The sequence below is a fragment of the Typopeltis vanoorti genome, chromosome 5 (assembly GCF_054136105.1).
Source record: "Typopeltis vanoorti isolate ZY-2024b chromosome 5, IOZ_Tvanoo_1.0, whole genome shotgun sequence".
Lineage (NCBI taxonomy): Eukaryota > Metazoa > Arthropoda > Arachnida > Uropygi > Thelyphonidae > Typopeltis > Typopeltis vanoorti.
In genome coordinates, this window is record NC_143553.1 from 130,336,067 (window position 1) to 130,363,451 (window position 27,385).

Below are 27,385 nucleotides of genomic sequence, written 5' to 3' on the forward strand. Positions count from 1 at the left end.
CACATGGGAGGAAGGAATTGGATTTTATGCAGTTATTAAGGGACAACTATCTACGGCAACATGTATTGGAAAATACCAGGGGGCAGAGAGTGCTGGACCTAGTAATTGCAACTGAGAATGTGGCTGTAACGAACATGACCATGTTGCCACCAATTGGTGAGAGTGACCATAAGGTCATGACTTGGGAGGTGGCTAAAGGAGTCGAATTTACAATTAAGACAGGGTATATGTGGAATTACCGGGCTGGTAAGTATGACAAGCTTAGGTGTGTGCTTGGCTCAATGCCATGGCATGTAAAACTGCAAGGGCTGGATGTTGATGGTGCATGGGAGGTGGTCAAGAACTGTTTGCAGGAGGCAATGATTGACTGTATACCAAGAGTCCGAATAATAAATCAGGTAGGGGTTAAATGGATGAATAACACTATTAAGCTTGAGCTGCAAAAAAAGAAACAATTGTGGAGGGAATTTAAGGAGAAGGGTGACCATCAGGTGCATGAACAGTATAAAGCTCAGGCCAGGATGGTAACAAGGGTGGTAAGAAAAGCAAAAGCAGATTACGAAAGGAAATTGGCCATGCAGGCTAAAGAGAATCCCAAACAGTTTTTTCAATATGTTGCAAGTAAAAGGAAAAATGCTCATGGTAGAATGATCTTAAAAAATGCTGAGGGTAGGGAGGTAACTGAATCAGTCGATGTTGTGGAATTACTGAGCGAGCACTTTGCAAGAGTATATCATCCAGGTGGTGGCTTTGCGGAAATGGAGGAACCAACAGCTTATACTGGAATTGTGATGAATGAGGTAGAGGTAACTAGTCTATTACAGAACCTCAATGTCAATACATCTGTGGGATTGGATGGTATACCAGCTCGTGTCGTACGTGAAGCAGCCAAAGAATTGTCAGTGCCCTTGACCATTATGTTTAATTTGAGCCTCAGGACTGGGTCAGTCCCAAGGGGGTGGAAAGAGGGGAAAATAGTTCCACTGCACAAAGGTGGTTCCAAGGCTGCTGTTGAAAATTACCGGCCAATCAGCATAACAGGAATCATTATCAAAGTCTTAGAGAAAATAGTCAAGAGGAAAATACAAGATTGGATAGAAGAAAATGGGATACTGTATCGGGGACAGCATGGTTTTGTGAAGGGTAGGTCATGCCTCAGTAACTTGCTCACGTATTATAACACAGTGACGGCTGAACTGGATAAGGGTAATGGGTTTACAGTGATTCTGCTGGACCTTGCTAAGGCCTTTGACAGGATACCACATGGAATTCTAATCAGTAAATTGCAGCATATGGGAATGGACATAGGGTTGGTGAGATGGATAGGAGGGTGGTTGACGGAGAGATATCAGAGAGTGGTTTACTCAGGAGTAGAGTCCACAAGACGGCCTGTGACTAATGGTGTACCACAAGGATCTGTTCTTGGACCACTGCTGTTTAATTTGTTCATAAATGATATAGGAAAGGATCTGAGAGGAACAGTTCATTTGTTTGCGGATGATGCGAAGTTGGGTAGGGCAATAGTGAATGCAGATGACGTCAAAATTTTGCAGGATGATTTGGATAGATTGGAGGTCTGGGCTAGGGAGAATGGATGTCAATTTAATGTGGCAAAATGTAAGGTTATGCATTTTGGGGTGAAAAGATGGGAGGCAGTTTACTGCATTGGTGGAACCGTGCTCCAGGAAAGTGATGAGGCACGAGATTTAGGAGTGTTGGTGGATAAGGAATTGAAATTTAGGGGACACATTGCAAAAGTGGCCAAATCAGCTCATCAAATCACTTGGTTGCTGAAGAATACGTTGACAAGCAGAGACAAGCAGGTTATTGTTCCTCTGTATCGAGCCTTGATAAGACCTCATCTCGACTACTGTGCTCAGATTTGGTCACCTAGGTTTCTTCTTGATGGGGAGGAGGTGGAGAGGATCCAGAGGCGAGTGACCAAGATGATAGCAGGTCTGTGGAATGAACCGTATGAGAACAGGTTGAGGATTTGTGGGTTGCAAAAATTGGTTGATAGGCGGAGGAGGGGAGATATGATTGAGACATTCAAATTACTGAAGGGTTTCTATAAAATTAATTCAGAAGATATTTTTGAGAACAGGGCTGGTTGTGGGAGGACTAGGGGACATCCATGGAAACTGGGCAAAAGTGTGGTTAGTAAAGGTGTTAGAGCTGGGTTCTTTACTTTTAGAGTAGTGAATGAGTGGAATGCGCTCCCTGAGTCTGTGGTGGATGCTGTGACAGTGAATGAGTTTAAGGCGAGGTATGATAGATACTGTATGAATGTCGAATAGTTGTGATGAAAATGATTTGGGGCCTCCCTCGATGAGTCTAATGACTCCCTGGAGTTGCCCGTAATAATAATAATAATAATAATAAATATGGGAAAAGGAAGAATGGCCAGAAGACTGGAATACAGGACTCCTGGTAAAACTGCCAAAAAAAGGAAGATATAACACTTTGTAAAAATTGGAGAGAGATTTCACTTCTAAATGTTGTCAGTAAAGTATTTACTAGAATTTTACTAGAAAGAATGAAACAAGAAATTGAAACTAAACTGAAGAAAGAACAGGCTGGGTTCAGGCCAAACAGATCTTGTATTGATCAGATAATAACATTAAGAATAATTGTTGAACAGTCAACAGAGTGGCAGAGTAGCCTATATTTGGGATTCGTCGACTTTGAACATGCATTTGATAGCATAGACAGAAAGGCTATATGGAAGTTAATGAAGCACTACGGGATTCCTCAGAAAATCATAAATATAACAAAGAAAACTCATGAAAAATACAAAATCCAAATAATAAATAATGACAAACTATCAGAACCATTTGCATCAAACACAGGAGTAAGACAAGGATGTATACTCTCCCCGACCATCTTTCTGATTGTCATTGACTGGGTGATGAGGAAAACATCTGAAGAAAGAATTGGCATTCAATGGGGATGGTCAAATAAAATCAGTGACCTGGATTTTGCAGACGATATATGCCTTTTGGTACAAAAACATCAACACCTCCGAAAGAAAATAGATAATTTAAACCAGGAAGCAAATAAATGTGGCTTGAAAATAAATCATAACAAGACCAAAGTAATGAAGATAAACCCCAAACAAGAATTAGTCTTTCAAATACTAGGGAAAACACTGGAACAGGTAGATAACTTCATCTACCTGGGATCAGTGATCAGCACACAAAGAGGAGGAACCAAACAGGACATACAAAATAGAATCCAGAAAGCACAGATTGCATTCAATATGATGAAGAAAATTTGGGGGTCAAAAGAAATAAAATTAAAAACCAAAATTAGGCTCATCAACACTAATCTTAAACCAGTTTTACTATATGGAGCTGAGACATGTCACTAACAAAGGAAAACATAAATAAAATACAGGTCTACTGTATTTTATTGTAATATACTGGCCAAATAAAATAACAAACATAGAACTTTGGGAGAGAACAGGTCAAACCAGCATCAGAAATGAAATCACTAAAAGAAAATGGAACTAGATAGGTCACACAATCAGGAACCCAGATAAAGAAATAGCAAAAATTGCACTAGAATGAAACCCCCAAGTCAAGAGGAAAAGAGGCAGACCCAGGATAACACGGAGAAGAGAACTAGAAACAGAGGCAAGGTGGCTGGGACGTTCCTGGAAAGAGATCAAAAAAGAAACATGGAATAGAGTCAGATGGAAGTCAATGGTTGAGACCCTATGCTCTGCAGGGAGCAAAGAGGATAGGAAAGGTAAAGTAACATGTTATCATACTTGTAAAACACGGGGTGGCATGTCACACGAAATTATATGATACAAGTATGATAACATGTTACTTTACCTTACCATTTCTGAAATTATATGATATTTTTAAATATTAAAACAAAGATTTCCTCCTCCTTACAAAAACATATGTATAAAATCCAATAACACACCTATTTCTTTAATTTTTTTAATTTAAAATATCTTCTTAATGCAACTTTTGCTGTTGAACTTCTTGGGATAGTTTCTCAATATGTGGCGAATATACCGTGATTTTCATTTTCAAACATGACGAAAAATTCGTGTTGTTTAGTTGGTTTCTCAACTTACTTTTAATAAAATTCATATTAGAAAATATTTGCTCACAGAAATATGTCAATCCGAAAATCGATACAAGTCCAAATGCATATGTTTGTAACTGAATGTAAGCATCCAGTAAACAATTCCACGTGTCAAATACAATCTGATCTTGCTTTTTAAGATCTTCTATTTCAGACCATTTGTGTTGTATTGCAAGGGTAGATTTTTGTCTTTCCAACTCCTCCAGGTCAGCTTCAAGATTTCTAAATTTTGAATTCCACAAATCCATGGTTTTCGGGTCCTCCAACTCAAGTTGAAATGCAGTCTCATTAATTCCAGCAAAAGATAAAAAATTTAATTCGGCAGGATTAATTTCAAGTGGTCGCACTAAAAATGACAGTTTCCTTGTTCTTCCTAAACTCCTCAAATCTCCCATTAAATGCAGATCGCATATTTCCCACAATTTCTTTGAAAAAGGTTAAATTTATGGAATTATTATCAACTTGTTCTTGTTGATATTTCTTGTATAAAATGTAATTATTATTCCTTTCTCTAAGTCTTTCATCGCAAACAAATATAATTTTTGTACAAACGAAATCACTTCTTCTAAAAGCAAAACTGCTGTATTTCCCTTTCCCTGTAGTTTCTTATTTAGTGCATTTAAATGGGAAGTCATATCCACCATAAAGTAGAATTTTTGTAACAAATGAGTATCTTCTAACTGTGCATATTCAAGGCGTCTTTTTGTCTTAGAAACAACTTAACCTTTCCAAGGCAAATCACATCAACACTGCACCTCTGGAAAGAAATCTTATTGTTATGCAAAAGAAGATGGGAATATGGAATATTCCCAACTGATTTCTTTAAGTTCACAAAATTGCCAATGATGTAGCAGTGTTGCCATTATTTTGTTAATGATTTCTACAACCAAATCCATCACTACTGTTATCTCTTTTGGAAAAGTTTGTGCACAAAGTATCTCTTGATGGATTATGAAGTGAAAGGAAATCATGTCATGCAAAATTTGTTTTTTAAATAAAGAAACAAAACTTTTTTTTGTACCTTTCTTGCTTGGCACCCCACCAGTCACAATAGATATTATTTTGTTAATATTAATACCCTTACTTTCAAGCAAGTGGTAACAGCAGATTCAATGTCTTCTCCATGAGTTTGTCCTGTAAGTGGCAGTATATCAAGTAATTCTTCCTGAGGTCCTTGAGAGTTTACGTATTTACAAATAAGTACAATCTGTGCAATGTCATCCACATCGCATGATTCGTCACAGGCAATGGAGAATCCTGGTGTTGAATTTAGATCTGTAACTTGCTGATTTGTTATCTGCCATTCGTACAGTTCTATCCCTTACAATCTTAACAGATAATGTCATGTCTTTTATTTTTGTAATTATTTCCGCTTTGTTTTTAAAATCGCAGAAGAGAAATTCGGACATTTTAATAAAACATTCTTTCACATATTCCCCATCTGTAAAAGATTTTTGTTGTTTAACAACTTCTTGAGCGGCCACAAAACTAGCAATAGTTGTATTTTTTGATGCTTTTATCCATTTGGAAAATGAACATTTAGTTAGGTTTATTTTGCATTGCAGCTCTTCTACTGCCTTTTTTCTTTCATCTCCCCGTGGATATGCTTTGTCAAATAAATGCATCATGTTTATTTAATTAATGTCTTAGTATATTTGATTTTTTATTGTTTGAAAGCTTTACATGGCATATTAAACACATTGGAAATCCTGCTGTATTTGCTACAAATGCATAGGTTTCGGTCAATTCACTTTTAAACTCTCGATTTTCTTGTTCTATCTTTCTCTTCTTTGCTGACATTTTAAATACTATAAAAATATTTTTATTTTGTTGATATTTAATTTAATGTTACAATATTTCACGTTACGTAACACAATCATACAAAACCTTTACTTATTTTAACAAAGTGAGCAGATTTACAGACAACACCTACACTATATGCAAAGACAATAGGCGCGTTCAGACAGGCAAGCGCTACCATAGCGTTACATGTGCTAGCCTAGTGTGACATATTTGGATTAGAAACATATACACGTTTACACAAGAATAATGTTTAATTTGCCAAATATTTCAGTCTCAATATTACAGAAAATCTTCAGTGGCTACATAGGAATAGTTTTAAAAAAAAATAAAAAGAAAGAATACGAACAATTGATCATTCACACATAGAACTAGTCATGATGTCATATCATTAAGTATTAGAAGAACAAACATTTTTTAAGTCAAAATTAAAGATATTACTTCAGAAATTAAATAATAATCTTAAATAACATTAGACTAATATAGGAAATTTACATTAACAAAAAAAAAATAATAACAATGTGTTATCATGATTCAACTTTCCCAAATTTTTGATATAGATATACAATCGTTATGATTCAAGTTTGGACATTGAAGTAAGGCCTCCACACTTTCTTTAAATAAACGTTCAAATTTGTAGCGACATCTGTGTAGGAGGAGAGTCTTGGACCAAAGGATGTTGTGGCTTGTTTCTAATCCATGCTGAGCTAATCCAGATTTCTCAGGTTTGTTGCATTGAATTGATGATTGATGCTCTTGAATTCTTTTTTCTATACAATGTCCAGTTTGTCCAAAGTAGGAAAGATTACAAGGAACTTGATACACCAGGTAGAGACAAGGTTGAACGTTTATCTTCAGATGAAGGAAAATGGGTGGATAATTTGTTAATAGGTGTATAAGTGGCTGTTAAATCTTTTCTTCAGAATTCTTGAAATTGGTTTTGAAATCCCGGAAATGTAAGGAATTGGAACTCGACGTACAGACAAGGTTGAGCATTTATTTTTAGATGAAGGAAAATGGGTGGATAATTTGATATTACTTCGGAAATTTGATATTACTCCTACTTATCGCATAGCCAAATATATATCAAAATTATGGAAATCACACATTGGCAACTCATGCTCTTTTTTTTTTGAAAAACTCTTCTGATTTCTTAAATAAATTGAAAAACATCACTTTATAACCTACAGATCTTATTGTTATCTTTGATATAGATTCTTTATATATGAATGTACTTCTCAAAGAGACTTTAGAATTACTTGCTGACATCTTCCCACAAGATATTATAAAGTTATTTGCTTTCATAATGCACTCTGGATATTTCTTATGTCAAAAAAAATTTTACAACCAAGTGGAAGGAACAGCCATGGGAAATCCACTCTCTCCTGCTCTTGCCAACTTTTATTTGGAACATCTAGAAGAAGTCCTGTTTTCATCTATATTTCCTCAACCATCCTTTTGGGTTAGATATATAGATGACATCTTTGCTGTACAGCCTCACAACAGAGACTCCTTACCTTCCTTTTTAAGCAGTATCAATTCCTTACATCCTCGTATAAAGTTTACCATGGAGATTGAAAAAGACAACAAGTTATTATTTTTAGATGTCCTTCTCATCCGTTCACCTTCAGATATTCTTACAACAACAGTTTACAGAAAACCAACTTTCACAGGTCGTTATATTCTCAAAGAATCTGCTCATCGTCCTTGTCAAAAAACAGGAATCATAAAATGTTTAATCCAACGAGCCAAAACTAACTGTTCAACTTCTCATTTATTACAGAAACAACTTTCGACTATCAAACATCACATGAAACTAAATGGCTTCTCCGAAAAGAGTACACAACATCTTTTCAGTTCTTACAATTCAACACAGAACAGCAAAGATTCAACACATCAAGTTCCAATTCTTTACATTTCTGGGATTTCAGAACCAATTTCAAGAATTCTGAAGAAATATGATTTAACAGCCACTTATACACCTATTAACAAATTATCCACCCATTTTCCTTCATCTGAAGATAAACGTTCAACCTTGTCTCTACCTGGTGTATCAAGTTCCTTGTAATCTTTCCTACTTTGGACAAACTGGACATTGTATAGAAAAAAGAATTCAAGAGCATCAATCATCAATTCAACGCAACAAACCTGAGAAATCTGGATTAGCTCAGCATGGATTAGAAACAAGCCACAACATCCTTTGGTCCAAGACTCTCCTCCTACACAGATGTCGCTACAAATTTGAACATTTATTTAAAGAAAGTGTGGAGGCCTTACTTCAATGTCCAAACTTGAATCATAACGATTGTATATCTATATCAAAAATTTGGGAAAGTTGAATCATGATAACACATTGTTATTATTTTTTTTTTGTTAATGTAAATTTCCTATATTAGTCTAATGTTATTTAAGATTATTATTTAATTTCTGAAGTAATATCTTTAATTATGACTTTAAAAATGTTTACTCTTCTAATACTTAGCGGCATGACATCACGTGGCTCGTTTAATGTGTGAATGATCAATTGTTCATATTCCACTTTGTTTTTTTAAAACTATTCCTATGTAGCCACTGAAGATGGTCTGTAATATTCAGACCGAAATATTTGGCAAATTAAACATTCTTGTGTAAACATGTATATTTCTAATCATTATGTCAAGTATCGTTTAAAGTATTTGGTTTAATAAATTAAAACAACATAACTTAACTTTAATTGGCATGAATAATTAAAACAAATATTTGACAAATCAGTGGGTTTATGAATTCTTGCATTATCCATGATAATCCAAGATGAATGTAAAGAAGGATTATCGCATATGATTTCAAAGAGTTCAAACATGTAAGTATTAAATTTTTCAGCATTGCATGTACTATTTTCAATTGTAAAATATCCTTGATTAATATAAAATGTCCTTAATTTATTGCAAATGCTATATTTAGGGTTTTTAGTTTCTAATTTAATAAATAACATTCATTTTGCATTATTCGAAAATAGATTATTTAATAACGAAAAGAGACTCAATTATTCATTCAAAGAGCCATTATCTTAAATCATGTGATGAGAACTTGTGCAATCTTCTAAAGAAGGAAAAGGTTGATATCGCATATCTTTCCAATATTTTCACCAAATTGAATGATTTTAACATCAAATTGCAGGGAAGCAACATGAAGCTTATTAAAGCGAAGGAAATTATAAATGCTTTTATCAACAAATTAACATTCTACAAGCAGAGCATTGCAAGACGAGATTTTCTGCAGTTCTCCAGTCTATGAATAATAGATGATTTAATATTAGATACAGATTTGGATTGTTATTGTTCCCATCTTCTGACACTGAAAGAAGACTTGATGATTTAGATTCAAAGACTTTGATGAGTTTAAAATACCCGATTGGGTCATAAATCCATTTCTTTCTGATGCAGCTTCTGTTCATCCAAATTTGTGTAAAGAATTTATTGACTTAAAAAATGATTTTGAAGCTCAAGTACAATTCAACAGCATGGCTATGAAAGATTCTGGCCAAACATGCAATGCAAGTATCCTCAGCTTTGGCAAGAAATAAAATTACTGCTCATTGCTTTTCCTTCTTCATACTTGGTCAAGAAAGGATTCGGCATGGTGTTGCAATTGTTAGCTCAGCAGCAAAATAGATTGCAAATAAGTGAAAGAGGAGACTTGAGACTTTGTTTGTCGAACATTGAACCTGATATTGAAAAATTAGCAGGATCCCATCAGGCTCACTCAGGGTAGCCATTAATGATTGGCTTATTAAATACATTAAGTTCACATCTTTTTTTAAGTAAAAATTAATTTGTATCAAAGTAATTAATTTTTTAATTAATTAATTTTGAAAAATTAGCAGGATCCCATCAGGCTCACTCAGGGTAGCCATTAATGATTGACTTATTAAATACAGTAAGTTCACATCTTTTTTTAAGTAAAAATTAATTTGTATCAAAGTAATTAATTTTTAATTAGCTATCAATTCAAATATGTGGATGGTAATTTAAGTTTGCCTAATAATATATTATAATTATCTTATTGAGTCATTAACCTAGTGAAAAATTAAGCAGGGTTGACAGGCAAAAAAAAAGTTAAGACCCACTGATCTAGACAGAATAATATCCAGCAGGTCAGCAACCTAGCAATGCACTGGCATCGACCAGTGGATGCCATGTTTTGCATGATCTACATCCAGGGCACGTGAAAAAATAACCAGAATTTGTGCTTATTCTTCCCAAGGACCAACTTCTCTCAATTTCCTTTTCCTCTGAATTTCTGGTTTGCATAAAGTTCCTTCTTCCGGCAAGTCAACCAACTACAGATCAATTGAAAGATCAGCCATCATCCACGTGGAAAAACAAAAAAATCCATCTAGAATCATGACTACAATCAGTCAAGACTACCAAACCATGCTCTAGATATTACACACAAAATCAAATGAGAAAACCATGATGCACCATTGCAAGAGGTCTAAGAGTGAAAGACCAATCTCAAGAATCTGCAGGCCATTAAAAACCAGCTCAATTTAAATAAATATGGATGTAATAAAACTTCCCAAAACATGGAAAACAATCAAAGATCCCACATTACAACCAAAGCCTCCAAGCTGGCATCTACAGAGAGCACCTTACCTGGATAAGATTAAACGTTTGTCTGTTTCACTTTTTGTGTATGTCTTTGTGTATGTGTGTTTTTATTACTATTCATATTGCACCCCATAAGATGTCTCTGTGACTAAGACAAAATATTGGAAGAACTGAACATCAGTTTTAATTCTCACCACTGTTTGGTCTCTATTAAGTCTCTAACATAAGTTCCTCCTCAGCACTTAAGTCTAAACGAGCGATTACTGAATAGCCATCCTAACTCTATTACTAAAAATTTAGCTATATAACAATGCAAGTTGCTTAATTATAATGGATCACTGTATCTCATCAGATAAAGGAGAGATGGGATGGGAATAATTAAAACAGAAAACAAAAAATAACATTAAAAAAAGATAAAATAACTAACTGATTCTTAACTATGAACTGCATGCATGCAATTATGTTATTTCTATTATAAAAACAAGATTATTCAAAGCTTCTTACCCATACTCTGAAATACAACACTGATGAAATTGTGCAATGATACCAACATAGTATCTTGCCACTGACGAGTAAAATATACTTGAAATATTGGATTCTCTTCTGGATTTTTGAGGAAGGGCAATGCTAAAGAAAGAAAAATGTAAGAGAAATAATCAAATTTATTCATCTAGAAATAGATAATGCAGTCTTATCTAATATTTCTTTCTGATGACCCAATTAAGGATACATTTTATTTAGAGACCAGCATTAATGTATGAACTGCTTACCAAAAGAAAAATTTATTAATTCTTCATTTTATAGACATAACAACATTTCATGGTTAGCATCCTCAAGGGGTATACCAGATATTACGAATATTGAGTTATCATCAGTTTCCTATCAACAATCTTTGGTTTGGTCAGCTCAGCTCGGTTAGTGCGGATACCTAAGATTCTGATGATTTACTTAGTTAATAATTGAAGTGTCGACAATGAAAAGGGTGTAAGTGACAAAATCCAAATTTTACAGGAGAAGCAAAAAACCAAATGCCAACTAGAGGAAAACTGTATCCAGCATGATCTGTTGACGTGAATTACAATTAGAATGAATGGGCTAGGGAACTTGTCTCCTTTTCTATACTATTGGCATTGGAACATACATCTCTTTCAGTTAGAAAACAACTTTTTGTAAATTTTGGCACTTACACCCTTTTCATTGTCAATGCCTCAATTAAGTTTTATTTAATAGTTAAGGCAATATTTAGCCTTAGTTATCAAGATACATGCATCTACATTCAAACAGAGAAAGGAAGAAAAAAACAGACTTACACTTCTACATGAAGCCTTTTACTGGCATGGTAATTTTGCTGGTAGGGCTGTCATAATGGTCTCCAAAATTTCTGTCAGTGTGGGACAACTATATTTATTTCGGTTTGGGGAATGTCATAGGGTTGTAGCATATTTCAAAAATTGTCTGATTAAAATCTACATTATCTGTATAATAGAGACTGTCTCCACTGAATACAGTGATCCAAATCAGAGGAAATTTTTTTTTTTTTTTTTAAGTATACCAATTCACAGTAGCAGGAAATCCTGTAGAAGTCAAGATGATAAATGATAGAAGATCGACAGTGCAACAAAAAACAAGGGATGACTTTACATCAAGTCTGGTCTTTATTATTCCATCACGACACTTATCAGCGGTATACAGCAACCCATGAACCGGCAGCTAGCATAACAATGAATGCATGCTTTCTATTGTTTATGCGTGTTCAAATATTTTTCATTAGAGATGTTAACTGCTATTTGTTGCTTTCTAGCTTTTTTTTAGTTTATTCATGTTATTTCCTGATGAAGTGAGAAAAAGTATTTCATGAAACTTGTCGAAATGAAAAAAAAAAAATTTTTGACATCTGTTTGTAGTTTAATAATGGATAAAATATTTCTAGGATAAAGAGGATCTTTTTGTCAGCAAATAAGAGCTAATTTTTGGAGAGGTCTGAACGTTCTTTTAATTACATCATTACCGACTTCCTCTGTCATTACATCAGTCTTCCTCCAAATTAATCTGTTATCTTAAATTTTGGTCTCCTAAAGCAGTGCTTCCCAAACTTATGAATGACAAGGCCCAGTTGGAAAAATTAAAATAATTCACGGCCCCATCGAAAAAAATCTTAATACAGACATATTATATTTATTGTATTTATATTCAATACAATTTATATTCAAGATTTTGCATTTGTAATCTTTTTTGTGTTTCTTATCAATACCTTTGAAATGAAACGTATATGAATAAGCATATATTTATTAATATTCATTAATCGCTGAAATACGCAAGAAGCAAAATTTGTGAACCAACACCAATGTGTACTTTTTTTTTCCATTAAAATATAAAAAAGAACAAAAAGGAAAAGATAAATAATAAAAATTAAATACATTTCTTTTAAGATTAAAAAAATCTACTTAGTCTTAAAACATTTTAAATTTGTTTTCATTATTTCATGGGCCCCTAAGGGGGCCGTGGCCCACAGTTTGGGAAGCGCTGTTCTAAAGCACTTCTAGCTGCGTCAATCTGCCTAGATCCTCTGGGTCTTTTCCCTGCCAAAACACTTGCTTTGCTTATTTTTCCTCTCCCATTCTGTTTAAGTGACCATACTATCTGAGATTAGCTCTGCTCACACACACACACACACACACATTCCTGAATGCTAACAAAGTTCCTTTTTAATTTACTCATTTTTAATATTATACTGCTATTGATATCTGTCCAATCCCTTAATCTTTCTCAGAACACTCATATCCATGGTCTCCAGTCTTTGATCAAGCACTCTATTTCTAACCCAGTACTCAGATCCGTAAGTTAAAATTAGCTTGTACACCATCTTGCATGCAGCTAGTTTATGTTTTGTCTACTTTCTCACTTATGCATTTGACTTACTACCATATCAGTTTTGCTAATTCTGTTGTCTATTTCCTTATTTTAATTTGCCATCTTTGCTAAACAAAATTTTTGCCTGTATATTTGTTCTATAGGTTCTCCATTCAGAATGCAGTTGATGTTTTCAATGTTCCTGCCTTTTTTATGGTCTTTTTATTGCTGATTTTCATATCAAATTTATTAGCGCAATTTAATTAGAGAATCCTCAGACTTTTTGCTGGATCCATTTAGGAGTATAACATCTGCATAAATTAAACATATGAGATTAATATCTCCGATTTTGTTATCAGGTTCAATGCCATTTTCCTTTATAATGTAGATGATGAATAATATCTACATTAATGTAGATGTTATTCATCATCTACATTAATTACATTATAAAGGAAAGTGGCATTAATGTAATTAATGTAGATGATGAATAACAGTGCAGATAAAGTATATATACCCTTGTCTCACACGCCTGAATTAACAACTATCTTCCTATACCCTTCAATTCTAAATGCTGACTTACAACTCAAATAGAGACTGTGTTTCTCGATATAATATCATTATTATATCTTGGCATAATGCATGTTCCAGATCCACAAAACTAAGATACAAATTCCTGTTATATTCCCATGATTTCTCAACTATTTCTTAAAGTGAATTTGATCTTGACAACCTCTATTTGTCCTGAACCTAGCTTGTTCTCCAAGTTTCTCTTAATTGTCTATAATATATTTTTACCTTTTTCTCTCATCTTACTGCTGACCTACATCGTCTTCAATGTTCAGATTCTCATCACATATCCTTTCTAATCATACCTTAACCTTCCTATCTAGCCATGTTACTCTCAGAATGGCACTTTCGTGTTGTTTCACTGTGTTGCATACCTTTCTTTTTAAAGTTTCTTAGAATATACTACTATACTGGTTAAAAATATTCCATCCTGTTGTTATTCTAACTGATATTTAATCATGAAATTTATGGTTACTTGTAAAAATTCGTTTCAGATATTTATATGAATTCACTATTCAATCTGCTTTTATTTCTTTGCTTTCTTTCTAGAGTATTTCCACTATGCATTATTTTTGATTTCTTCATCTTTACTTTTTTACCTTTTTCTCTCATCTTACTGCTGACCTACATGGTCTTCGTTCTCATCACATATCTGTCTATTCATACCTGAGAGGAGACCTCCATAGCCTTTAAAGGAATGCAGAGAACCGATCAGGGTTGTTTATTAGAGCAATTCAATTAGAGAATCCTTAGACTTTTTGCTGGATCCATTTAGGAGAATAACAGGCAATGACAATCAAGGAAAAGAAGGGGTAGCCATAGTTTCAACACTAAATATGAGGCTAATCTTCTTGAATGGCAGGCAGTCTCAAATAGAGTGATGTGGACAAATATTAGAATAGGGAACTGGACAATGAGACTTATTTGTGCCTATGGTCCCACAGAAGGCTCTGCTAAGGTAGAAGTGGAGGAATTTTTTGAGGCTCTAGAGAAAACAACTGACACAATGAAAAATAAAAAGTTGGTCCTTGTTGGGGATCTAAATAGCAGAGTAAGAAGTGATTGTCAGACATACAAAAATGTTTTGGAAAAATTTGGAGAAAGGAGCAAAGCTAATAATAATGGCAAATAGCTGTTAGATTTCTGCTCAGGACATGGACTGGTTATTACTAACACCATGTTCCAACATAAAAATGTGCACAAATTCACATGGAAAGAAGAGGCAAGGAATACGAAAAGTCTCATTGAATATGTTATTGTTGATGTTTTCTCCCTGGTGCTGGTACCAGAGTGTACAGAGGATTTGAAATTGGAAGCAATCACTATTTAGTCTTGAGCAGGATAAAATTGAATTTCATATTGAAAAGAATGACATGTAAGAAAGTTCTAAAGCGAATAAAAGTTAAGCAGCTCTTAAAGGTGAACTGTAGACTAAAATACACAAAGATTATTGGGGAAAAAAATGAAAGAGTTTGAGAACAAGAACCAAACCTTGGCGATTCAGTGGCAAACTTTGAAGAAAACCCTGATTGATTCAGCCAGAGAGGCATGTGGTGAGGTTGTCTGCAAGGATAGAAAAATCAGAAGTCCATGGTGGACACAGGAAGTTAAAGAGGCAGTGAAAGCAAAGAAGAAAGCATATCAAAAGTTCCTGGAAAATAAGTCAGTTTGTGCTCTTAGAGAATACAGAGACAAATGTAAGAAAGCTAAACACTGTGTAAAACTATCTAAACAAAAGTCATGGGAGGACTTTGGCAAGAACATAGAAAATAAATATCAAGAAAGTGGTAAGATATTCTGTTGAAGAAGCTTAGAAATGGAGGAAAGAGTGCTGTAAAAGGAGTTAGAGATGATAAAGGTGACATGAATATAGGAGAAAAAGATATCCTTGAAGTATGGAGTAATTACTTTGAAAAATTGCTAAATGAAACAAGCAGTGATAGCACAGTGGTAAAAAACACTAAACTGGCATACAGTCAGGAATACATATCCATACTTGAAGTAGAAAAAGCCATCAAAGGCTTGAAATGTGGAAAGGCAGCAGGAGTAGATGATATTCTATCAGAAATGCTGAAGTATGGTGGTATAAAAGTCTTACAGTGGCTGTACTGCATAGTTCAGAAGGCCTGGACAGAGGGACCAATTCCTGATGATTGGAGTAGAGCTCTAATAGTACCCATATATATAAAAAGAGAAATAAAACTGAATGTGAGAATTAGAGGTATTTCCCTACTGAGTGTTCTGGGCAAGATTTATGCCAGGATACTTTAGAAACTGGTTGAGAAGAATTGTGGAAGAAAACCTTGGTGAAGAACAAGCTGGATTCAGGCCAAATAGAGGCTGTCAGGATCAGATCTTCACTTTACGACAAATAGTTGAGAAAGCATGGGAATATAACAAAGATCTGTATTTAAGTTTTGTTGATCTGGAAAAGGCATATGACAAGGTACCAAGAGAGAAGCTATTCAATATGCTATAGTTATATGGTGTCAATGGGGCATTATATCAAGCAATACTTGGTCTTTATTTGAGTTGCTAGTCAGCAGTTAGAATTGAAGTACAGGAAGATGGTTTAATGTTAAATCTGGTGTGAGACAAGGATGTACATCATCCCCTCTGCTATTCATTATCTATATGGATCACATTATGAAGGAAAGTGGCATTAAAAATTATATCAGAATTGGAGATGTTAATGTCAGCTCTTTGCTTTATGCAGAAGATGTTATACTTCTAAATAAATACTCTACTAGTTTGCAAGATTCCCTGACTAAATTGAATAACTGTTGTAATAGATATGGTATTAAGGTCAGCAATAAAAAGACTAAGACAATGAAAATAGGTAGAATCGTTGAAAATGTCAACTGTGTTTTGAATGGGGAACCTATGGAACAAGTAAAACATTTCAGCTACTTAGGCACTATTTTTAGTGAAGATGGTAATTTAAATATGGAAAGAGACAACAGAATCAACAAATATGGTATGGTAGGAAGTCAATTGAATAAATTCATATGGAATAAGAGAGAAATTAGTTGGAACACTAAATTAGCTATATACGAGACAGTGCTCAAACCAGTTTTAACTTATGGATCTGAGTGCTGGGTCAGAAGTAAAACACTTGACCAAAGACTAGAGATATGTTGCTTTTTACGAGATATGAAACTTCCCTAACAAAGTTTCATATTTCTCATATGAAACTTTGTTAGGGAAGTTTCATATGAGAAATTTTGCAGTATATACGTATGTGTGTACTTCATGACTTATTTTTCACGGTATTAACAACACCACAAACACTTTTATCAACAAGGATGTTTTATTAATGCTAATATTTCGCTGATTTTCAACTCAGCATCATCAGAACACAACACACATGTAAACGCAATAGTGAGTGAGTGAAACAATATAATTGCAAAAGACAAAAGATCTAAAGTCCTATTTTTGGCGCCCTCTAATGAAAAAAAAAAAAAAAGCAGCAGTTATCCAGGAGTTTTTCTTAGGTAAGTTGAAACTGAAATTATCCAGAAAATTGAACCGGTTAGCCTTCCTTAAACGATGCCGCGACAACGATAATATTCCATCTTTTCTGAAATTCAAAGAAAAGTTACAATCGGCAAAGGCACATCGTATTTATCGACGGGCGAGTTTAGCGCTTCTTCGAGAACAAATCACCGCTACTCGCATAGAGCTTAGTAAGCTAAACAGCTCTACAACAATAACTAATAAACGTGTTAAATCCTGAAATATGGACTGTCCTACAGCAGATCTCCGAAGTTGCAGCAAAAAAAGAATTCACAAAAGTTAAAAGAAAGCACCTAAAGAAATTTGAACTACTACAACAGCGCCAACATACGAAGTCCCGACCGCAACTTCGACGAGACCACGTGGTCGTAAACACTCACCGAAGAAGCCAAGAACGCTCTCAGTTTAGGACATAACTTTGCCGTCACGCCCAAACAAATTCCTAAACTCGAAATTATGATGAAAGTAGAACGGGGTATCCACGATCTTCCGCCACCAATGGCCAATAACGTGCGACTAGACATAGCAAGTATTATAAACAAAGCTAAGCCTCCAAAAAGCAATATGCCACGTAAGCAAATAACTGCCCTAAGAAAGTTATATAATAATAAAAATATTATTATTACAAAAGCCGATAAAGGAAATGCAACAGTTATCATGAATAAAGAAGAGTATAACAAAAAAATGCAAGATCTCATATGTGACAGTTCCACGTATCAAATTATACATCGAGACCCTACGATGTCGCAAAAGAAAAAAGTCCGAAAATTACTGAAAAAAGTGACATCATGGCCCAAAGAAATCATCAGGAAAATAAAACCAATTCATGTTAAAACACCCCGTATTTATGGACTACCAAAAATCCACAAAACTAATATTCCCCTACGCCCCATAGTTGATAGCATAGATAGTCCCACATATAAACTGGCCCGGCATTTAGCTAAGTCGCTTGCCCCTCTTACTGGCAACTCCTCTACTTTTGTAAAAAATTCAATCCATTTCAAAACACTGGTTAAAAATCAAATCCTAAAAAATTCAGACATAATGGATGTCTGAATTTTTTATGTGTGCAGGTGACTTTACATGGGGGGGGGGGGAATTCTACAAACAGATTAATGGTACTGCTATGGGTTCCCCCCTCTCTCCCCCGTTAGCATATTTTTTACATGGAACACTTTGAAAACAAAGTACTTACCACAGCTACATACAAGCCACAAGTGTGGTTGCACTATGTAAATGATGTGTTTGCCATCTGGCCCCATGGACAAGACACTTTGGATGCTTTTGCCACCTACCTAAACAGCCAACACCCCAAAATTCACTTCACAGTAGAAAAAGAATCAAATAACTGTTTACCATTTCTTGACACGTTAGTCACCCGCCTTTCAGATGGATCACTATCTTTTTTCTATTTACAGGAAACCTACACACACAGGAAGATACCTACATAAACAATCACATCATCCAGTCCAACAGTGCGGCATTTTAAAAACACTTACACACAGAGCCAGAGCCATTTGTTCTAACGATACAGCTCTGACCACTGAACTCCAGTACCTGCGCACATACGTTCCTAGCCAACGGCTACAATCCGTACAAAATAGATAAAATACTACATAGGCCCATTACTCTGCCCTCCCCTAATACACAAGAATACAACATGACCATTTCTATTCCCTATATCAGAGGTACATCGGAAAAGATAGCCAAAGTATTGTTGAAACATGGCCTTCGCACCACCTTCAAACCTCATGTCAAGCTGGCAACTCTGATCCGCTCGCCAAAGGATAAACTTCACCCTTTAGCACACCCAGGAGTGTATGAAGTTCCATGTGACTGTGACTTGGCCTATTATGGGCAAACAGGAAGATCAGTGAACATCCGCCTGGAAGAACATGAAAGATACATTCGCTACTATTACTATGGCAAGTCAGGACTGGCAGACCACGCTTTAGACACTCCTTCACACAGGATTAGATGGAGGAAAACGAATGTGCTATTTAGGAGTCGTTATAGATCTGAAAGATTATTTTTTGAGTCAGCAATGGCTTTGAAGAATTCTCCCAACCTTAACAAATATAGTTGCATTAATTTGCCAAAAAATTGGGAGACGGTGATCCTAAGAAAAACTCCTGGATAACTGCTGCTTTTTTTTTTTTTTTTCATTAGAGGGCGCCAAAAATAGGACTTTAGATCTTTTGTCTTTTGCAATTATATCGTTTCACTCACTCACTATCGCGTTTACATGTGTGTTGTGCTCTGATGATGCCGAGTTGAAAATCAGCGAAATATTAGCGTTAATAAAACATCCTTGTTGATAAAAGTGTTTGTGGTGTTGTTAATACCATGAAAAATAAGTCATGAATAACCATCAACGCCTAAGCTTATCTGTTAGACGTATGTGTGTATGAAATATATATGTTACAAAAGGTAAAAGATTTGTGAAAGTAATGCAAGACTGATAAGCAAATACATAGGAAAGTTGAGTGTCGATTGTGTGCAGAAAATAAAATACATGCTAGGAGTGGAGAACATTGACAAAAGATGGAAAAATGCAGGTGAAAGAAGAGGACCTCATGAAACTAAAAAAGTAGCAGAGTTGAGAGATAGAAACAAGAAGTGCACTATAAGAAACAAGAAAGTATGAAAAAGTGAGAGGAGAGCAAGGATAAAAATTTATGGTAATTCTATGATAAGATATGTACTTAATGAGTGTAAAGATTGTTTCCCTGGTAAAGATTAACAATATTAGTGAAGCTGTCAGAATGCAGAGAGGTAAGGTGAAAGAATCGATCTTTTTGCAGAAAATAACTAGAAAGGTGAAAAATGATGCACGACAAGTTATGCAAGTGCTACTGGAAGATGCAAAAAAGTAATAAAGTAAAAAATTGTGAGTCTGCTACCATGGGTATGATAAAGGTGAGATGAGGAGGTTGTGACTGCACATTAGTTCATTAGATTGTGCAGAAAAAAAAACAGTGTTCAATGAGTAAAGTATAGAGAGAAGGACTGTCTATATTTAGAATTCTGCTAATTTCTAGATTCACATGGCAGATTTATTTAAGGTGATCAGTAGTGTGCTGCATTAATCAGTACATGGACCACTGTGATTAATCTATACATGAATTATATTGCAAAGGACCTGACAGGAGATCAACTGTTTGCTGGTTATGAAAAGATAGGCAGGCAATCAGAGATGCAACTGATGTACAGTTCACTGTGTGATTTGAATAGGACAGAAGCATGGGCAACAATAATGGCCATGAATTCAATGCTTGAGTGCAAAGTTATGCACTTTGACATGTGATAGCCAATAGCATATTATATTGGTGAGATTATGCTTTGAGTAACTGACAAGGATGGAGATTTTGGAGTTATGGTGAATAGAAAGCTGAAGTTTAAAAAGGTAACATAACAAATATTACAAATAAACCTCAGAGGATAATTGCGATGTTGAGACAAACATTGACATGTTAGGGTAGGGAAGTCATTTTACTTCTTTATAAGTCCTTGATATGACGGCATTTGGACTACTCTGTGCAGAGTTGGTCTCCTTTATCCCAAAGAGATGAAGAACTATGGAAAGGCTGCAAGGAAGAACTTATGGAAAGGAGAAATATAAAAATGCTGGATGGAAGTACAATGGGTTTCCCTTGTCACATGCCTTTCCCAAATCAACTAAACTTATATACAAATCCTTATTATATTCAAGATTTCTCAACTATGTCTTAAAGTGAAAATCAGATCCTGACAACCTCTATTTGGCCTGAATCCAGAATGTTCTTCACCAACTTCCACAATTTTTCTTAGCTGTTTCTCATGTATAACTGCATAAATCTTACCAAGAACACTACTCTGTAGGGAAATACCTCGATAATTCCTACATTCAGTTTTATTTCCCTTTTTCTAGACAGGTAGTATGAGAGCTTTGATCCAATCATCTAGAATTCAACCCTCTGACCAGACCTTATGAATTATGCAGTGCAGCCCATGGAAAAAACTTTTTCCATTGGCTGCACTGCCTAATTCATTCATTCATCCATCCATTTGTGGATGAAACTACATTCATCCATCCATTTGTGGATGAAACTACATTCATCCATAAATATCTCCATATTTGAGCATTTCTGATGTGTTTTGCTGTTTGTCCTGGATCTGTCTAGTGTTGTGTCCCAATTTATGATTTTTATTCTATCTAATAATTTCCGCTTATCTATGCTCGAGATATCACCAAAATTTTTACTAATATCTAAGTTATTTCTCCCCTTAGTATCCCTAATATTTGTATTATACTGCACCTTTTGGGACATTTAGTTTAAGATATTATATGCAAAAACAAGGAGAAAGAACTAAACTATGTCAGAAAGTGTAACTATGTTGCAGTCGTGACACTTTCTCGTTTCTTAACACATTAATTTCCCCGCATGATTAGGTTCGTAATTTTTTCAAGTGGTGCATTGGACAGCAATTTCAGACAACCCTTTTATCATTGGACAAAAGGTTTATTAAATTCCTTAACATGGTACGATTCAAATTTTAGTTATTACTCAATTCAATGCTATACTAAATATTTACAAACTGACATTAGCTTATCATAAATAATTAAGCTATGATCCTATAATGGGTATTACGATCATGCCGCCATACACATTCAACACATAACTTCATATGACATGGGCATAAGATTAATTCACACTATTTAACTATCCAAACTTAAGTAGCTTAACTAAACCATAACTATGACATTTAAACTTTCTTATACAATATAATAGACATGCAAAATTCTCAGGACACTTAATTACTCATATAACATTAACACTAGCCAGCTTACTTTCAATATATTCTGTCAGATACTAAAGTCCTAGTATTGTTTTCTTGGTCACTTCAACAGTTCAGTATTAGAATAATGATAACTAATACAGACGAATCTTAGTTAACACGAGATATAATTTACAGTACCTTTCTTTCCCGAGTTTTCCATATGGGCCTCTATCTTTTTCTGATTGAAGTATCCTGGTATAACCTCTCCAATAATCTGCTTCTCCTATGTTCCCTTTTGAATTGAACTATGCCTACGCGGTCTTTACCTTTCGTTATTCAGGACACACTTTGAATCGTCTAAATAATGGCTGTGCAACTCGCGACGTGGATATCGATTTCTTTACAGCTTTCCCTTTTTCGTGGTTGTCACTGAAGTTGAAACACAAAGAATATGCTTTCTTTTCCTCAACTATATGGCATTCTTTGCTTCTTACATAGGAAATACGGAACCGAAATTTCGCTCACTTTTGTTTCCGTGTTGTGACGACGGAGATATAACTCCAATCTCGCCACTCAGGAAAACACTGTGAAACCCATACGAAGGAGCTCGCGAAGAACCCTCCTGGAACAGAACCAAAAACCAAAAGCAGGTCTAAAAGCCTAAAAGTCTCTAAAAGCCTCGTCGGGGGGGGGGGGGGTCCAACCCTTTTATACCTGCTCTCCTAACAGCACCCTCTTTAACTTCTTTTCCCTGCCCCTTATTTGATTTTACTTCACCGACCAATTAGGGTGGCATTTTTCTGCCAAACGTCCTTTGATCGGCAAGCCCATAACGATGTCTTAATCCGGGAATCGGTCCTGAGCGATAGTCTGTTGTTTTTCTTTTGCTAGCCTCTAACTTAATCCCCTTTCCAAAATTTCTCTATGAACTTACTTAATATTTTAATCTCTAGCCTCTCACATACCATCTCTTATGACTAATCCTTTTCTTTCTTATTTAATTAAATTTTCTCTTTTATATCATATTACAACATTAATATATTCTTTCTTTTTGTTAGTTAGTTCAACAAACGCCTTTATATTTTATTGGATGCAAGAATATTTCTTTTAAATAATTGATCTATTATCTTTTATGCAGGGTTTTTAATTTATTTATTCTTCATGTTACAGCATGATAGCTTGGAATTCTACATTCTTAAGGTATCAGGGTGTAACACTAGTAGGTTCAGACACACTAAATGCATTTTTAGTACATCTCAACAGCCAATATCCTGAAATAAACTTCACCAAAAAAATAATAATAATAATAATTACAATTGTCTCCACTTTCTAGAAATACTTGACATGCCTTCCTAATGGCTCATTATCTTTTACCATTTATATGATCCAAAGCTACTTCTTCAAATGGCTGCCCTTGAAACTGAGCTCAGGTACCTTTGCAACACCTTTTCAGCTAATGGTTAAAGGCCTGCATAAAATAGATAAAATACTGCATACATCACCCCATCCCTCCTACAACAAATACACAATCACAGCAGACCATTCCTATCCCATATATTATGGATACAACAGAAAAAAATAGCCAAAGTTTCCTGCAAATATGATCTCTATGCCATTCTCAAATCTTTCATTCAGCTAGCTATCTTCATCTATTTTCCTAAAAATCAACTTCATCCTTTTGCATATCCTGGAGTGTATGAAGTTCGTTGTGCTTCCAGTTTAGCCTAATTTGGACAGACTGGTAGATCAGTCATTTAACATCTACCTTGAAGAACAAATTACATCTGCAATCATCTCTATGGAAAGTCACTGTATGTGATCTGTATGTGAAGGGATCTTTACATAGGATTAGATGGAAGAAAGCATCAATATTACATATTAGTTGTTATAGGTTTGAGAGACTATTTTAGAATCAGTATCAGCACTGAAGTGCTTTCTCAAACTGAATACGTATGGTTGCGTTAATGACTTCTCCAGATTAACTTTATGGTTATCCAGTCCAGAGAGGGTGCCATGTAAAGCCATTGATTCTGTTTCAGTTACAATCTGAATTGTTTCCCCATAATTATTTAGTTCAGTACTGTAAGTTTATCACAATTATAATTATGCTCTGCAGATAGTGAGTAGAAAATCAACAAAATATTAGTAAGTTTACTAAATGTATTTTTTCCTCTCTTGGTGTTGTTTATACCATGAAGTGCTATCATGGAATCAGCAACCTCAGAGGTTCCCTCAACTGACAACACATTTATCATATTGAACCTTTAAAATCTTTAACACTTTGTATTAACATACTCGATAATGCATTCCATTCATCCACAATTCTCCATGTAACAATTCTACTCCTCACTCTTCATCATGCTCTTACACAATTTAAAGAGATGGTCTCTGGTTCTTCCTCTCTCAATCTTTTACTTTTCATAATCCCTTCTATATTAATTCAATCAAGTCCCCTGAATAACTTAAACATCTATCACACCTCTTTTCCTCTTATCCACTAAACTCTAATTTACATTCCTTTAACCCCTCTCTATTGCCAACATTCCAGAGTTCTGATATTGTCTTGATCACTCCTCTTTGTAGCTTCTCCAATTTCTACATAACAATGAAACTAAGTGATCAAATCTGAGCACAATCCAAGTGCTCAGATTTGATCACTTGGATTGGTGTGACCAGTGTTTTTATACAATGACACAATCATCTCCTTATCCCTACATATCAGTGTACTTATTATCATAGTAGGCAATACAATATGCAGCTTTTGCAACACTTGAAATATGCCCTCTGAACTTAAGTCTACTTTCAAATATTAATCCCAGATCTCTAATCTTATCCACTTTCTACAGTATAGTTCCATGAATACAGTACACAGCCTCATATCTCTGGACTCAAATGCAAAACCTTGCACTTATTAAAAATAGCATCTCCTGATGGATGTTTAATGGGATATTTACAGTACTAGGAAAGGATTAAAATTTTAATGTGTCCAATATTTCGTTTGTTAAAGAAACATCTTCAGGGATTACAAATAACTTGTAACACACACACAAAAACAACACAATACTAAATCAAACACTTGGGTGACTAAAGTCTTATCTCGGTGGGACACTCTAAGGGTCGTTTGTAGGCAGCCTATGATGTAAATTGGGACCTCTGACAATTATTGTTTCCCAAATTTTGGGAAGTTTTATGCATCGATATTTAAATTCAGTTGATTTCTGAGTGCCACTGCAGATTCTGAAAACAGTTTTTCCTTTTTAAATTTACTATAGTGAAGCATGATGGTTTTCTTCTAGGAAATCCTGTCGATTGTATCCAATACATGGTCTGAAAGGCCAGATTGACCATAGTCAATTTAAGAGCGTGCCATTTAAGGGAATATTGGTAAAGAGTGGCGCGATGTCGAAGTTTACCAATATATCTTTATTATTTAACATTAAATTTTCAATCAAATGGATAGTTTTCCTTTTATGTAGGATGTGGTAAGTCTAGTGAGAGGGATGAGAGAGTTAGCCAACTGTTTTGACAATTTGTAGCATGGAGAATCAGTGCTATCTACTGTAGGTCTTAGGGAGATATTAGGTTTGTGAATTTTTGGTAAACCGTATATCCAGGAAGGGAAAGAGAACCAAAGGATTGAGTTTTTTTGTCCAGTAGCCAGGAAGATACTTTTTTAAGTGAGTTTTAATTTTTTAACTTGTGTTTTGTGGGAGTGTGATCTATTGGGATGTAGGTAGCATGATCTCTGAGATTAATATCAATATTTTGATTATATTCTGTGACATTAATCTTATCTGCTCTGGTGATGACAATACTTTTATCTTTCCATAACTTTCTGATAGCAGCAAGTTGACCAGAAGAATCTTCCTGAAGGGAAATAACATCAGTAGTGCTCCTTATAATTCTCCACAACTCTGCATCATAAGTAAACTGAACATCTCCAGCCAATCCATATGAAATATCATTAACAAACAAATTAAGCAGCAGGACCTCAAGAACAGAACCCTAGGGAGCACCACCGGTTACCATCCTTTTTTAAAAATTTTGCCATCATACACAACCTGTTTGTACTTCAGAGAGTCAATCTCCATATAACCAATATACTATCCATTTCCATCCTCTGCAGTCTTTACATCAACTTATGAGGTAACCTATCAATTGCTTTTGCAAAATCCAAGAAAACATTAAACTGCTAAAATAAGATAAATTGACATGACCATCAAAGAATCCCATGTCCATCAATCCAATCCTGTATTCTATTCCTCTCCAACACCTTGATTAACTGCAGATATATAGACTGGTCTGTAATTGGAAACTTCTGTTCTATGTTTGTAGAGTGGTACTATTTTGCTTTTTTTTTTTTACTCCTTAGAAACCTTATCCACTACAAGACTTTCATTAAAAGAACCGGGGGGGGGGGGCAAGGACACAGCTTACTACTTTGCACATTTCTTAAAAATGCATGGTGATATATCATCCATTACTGCAGCCTTATTAACATCTAACCCAATCAATGCCTGATATACCCCTAATTCTTCTAATACTTGCTTCACTTCTACATATTGACAGTATCACATTTACACTGGGATGATATACACTGATGAAGTGCTCATTAAATAATTCCACTACATCCTTTGCAACAGTCACTCTGCTGCTATGACTGTACTAGCATCAACCTGCTATAATCAATCATTCTTCCTCTTGTTTACCATATAGCAGAAGAATTCCTTTTGAATTAAACTTGGCCTGACCAGCCAATCTCCTCTCATACTGCACCTGTTCTTTCTTTACCATGCTTATCAGCTTCCTAACCTGCACTTTCTACTCCTCATGGAGCTGATCACCATCAACTGTCTTATACCCCCCTCTCCATAACATTTTCTTTTCCAACATAGCTTGCTTGATTTCACTGTTCATCCATTTCAGCTCTATTCTATTTACTCACTTAACCCTTGGTATGTAGTTGTACTGCATGTGTCAGATACTGCTTTATGAATTCCCATGCAGTGTCAACATCTTTTCTGCAAAGTTCATAAAACCAACATATTGATGCTAGTTGATTACAGAACTTCCCATATCATTCACCTTATAATTCCACATACATCTTTTTTTTTTTTTTGGCAATAACCTTATGATCACTCTCTCCAACTGGCAGCAGCATTAATATCTCATCAACAACCACATCTTGTAAGGATGCAATC

The 27,385-nt window shown here is 35.0% G+C and overlaps 1 protein-coding gene across 1 annotated transcript in view; it reads right to left on the reverse strand.

Moving 5' to 3' along the window:
- LOC150106813 (WD repeat-containing protein 91) overlaps positions 1 to 27,385 on the reverse strand; it is a 324,316-nt gene that overhangs the window by 218,827 nt on the left and 78,104 nt on the right. Inside the window, exon 3 of the mRNA XM_090392727.1 lies at positions 10,995 to 11,117. Within this exon, the coding sequence (XP_090248853.1) occupies positions 10,995 to 11,117 (123 nt within the window). The remainder of the gene's footprint in view (positions 1 to 10,994; positions 11,118 to 27,385) is intronic.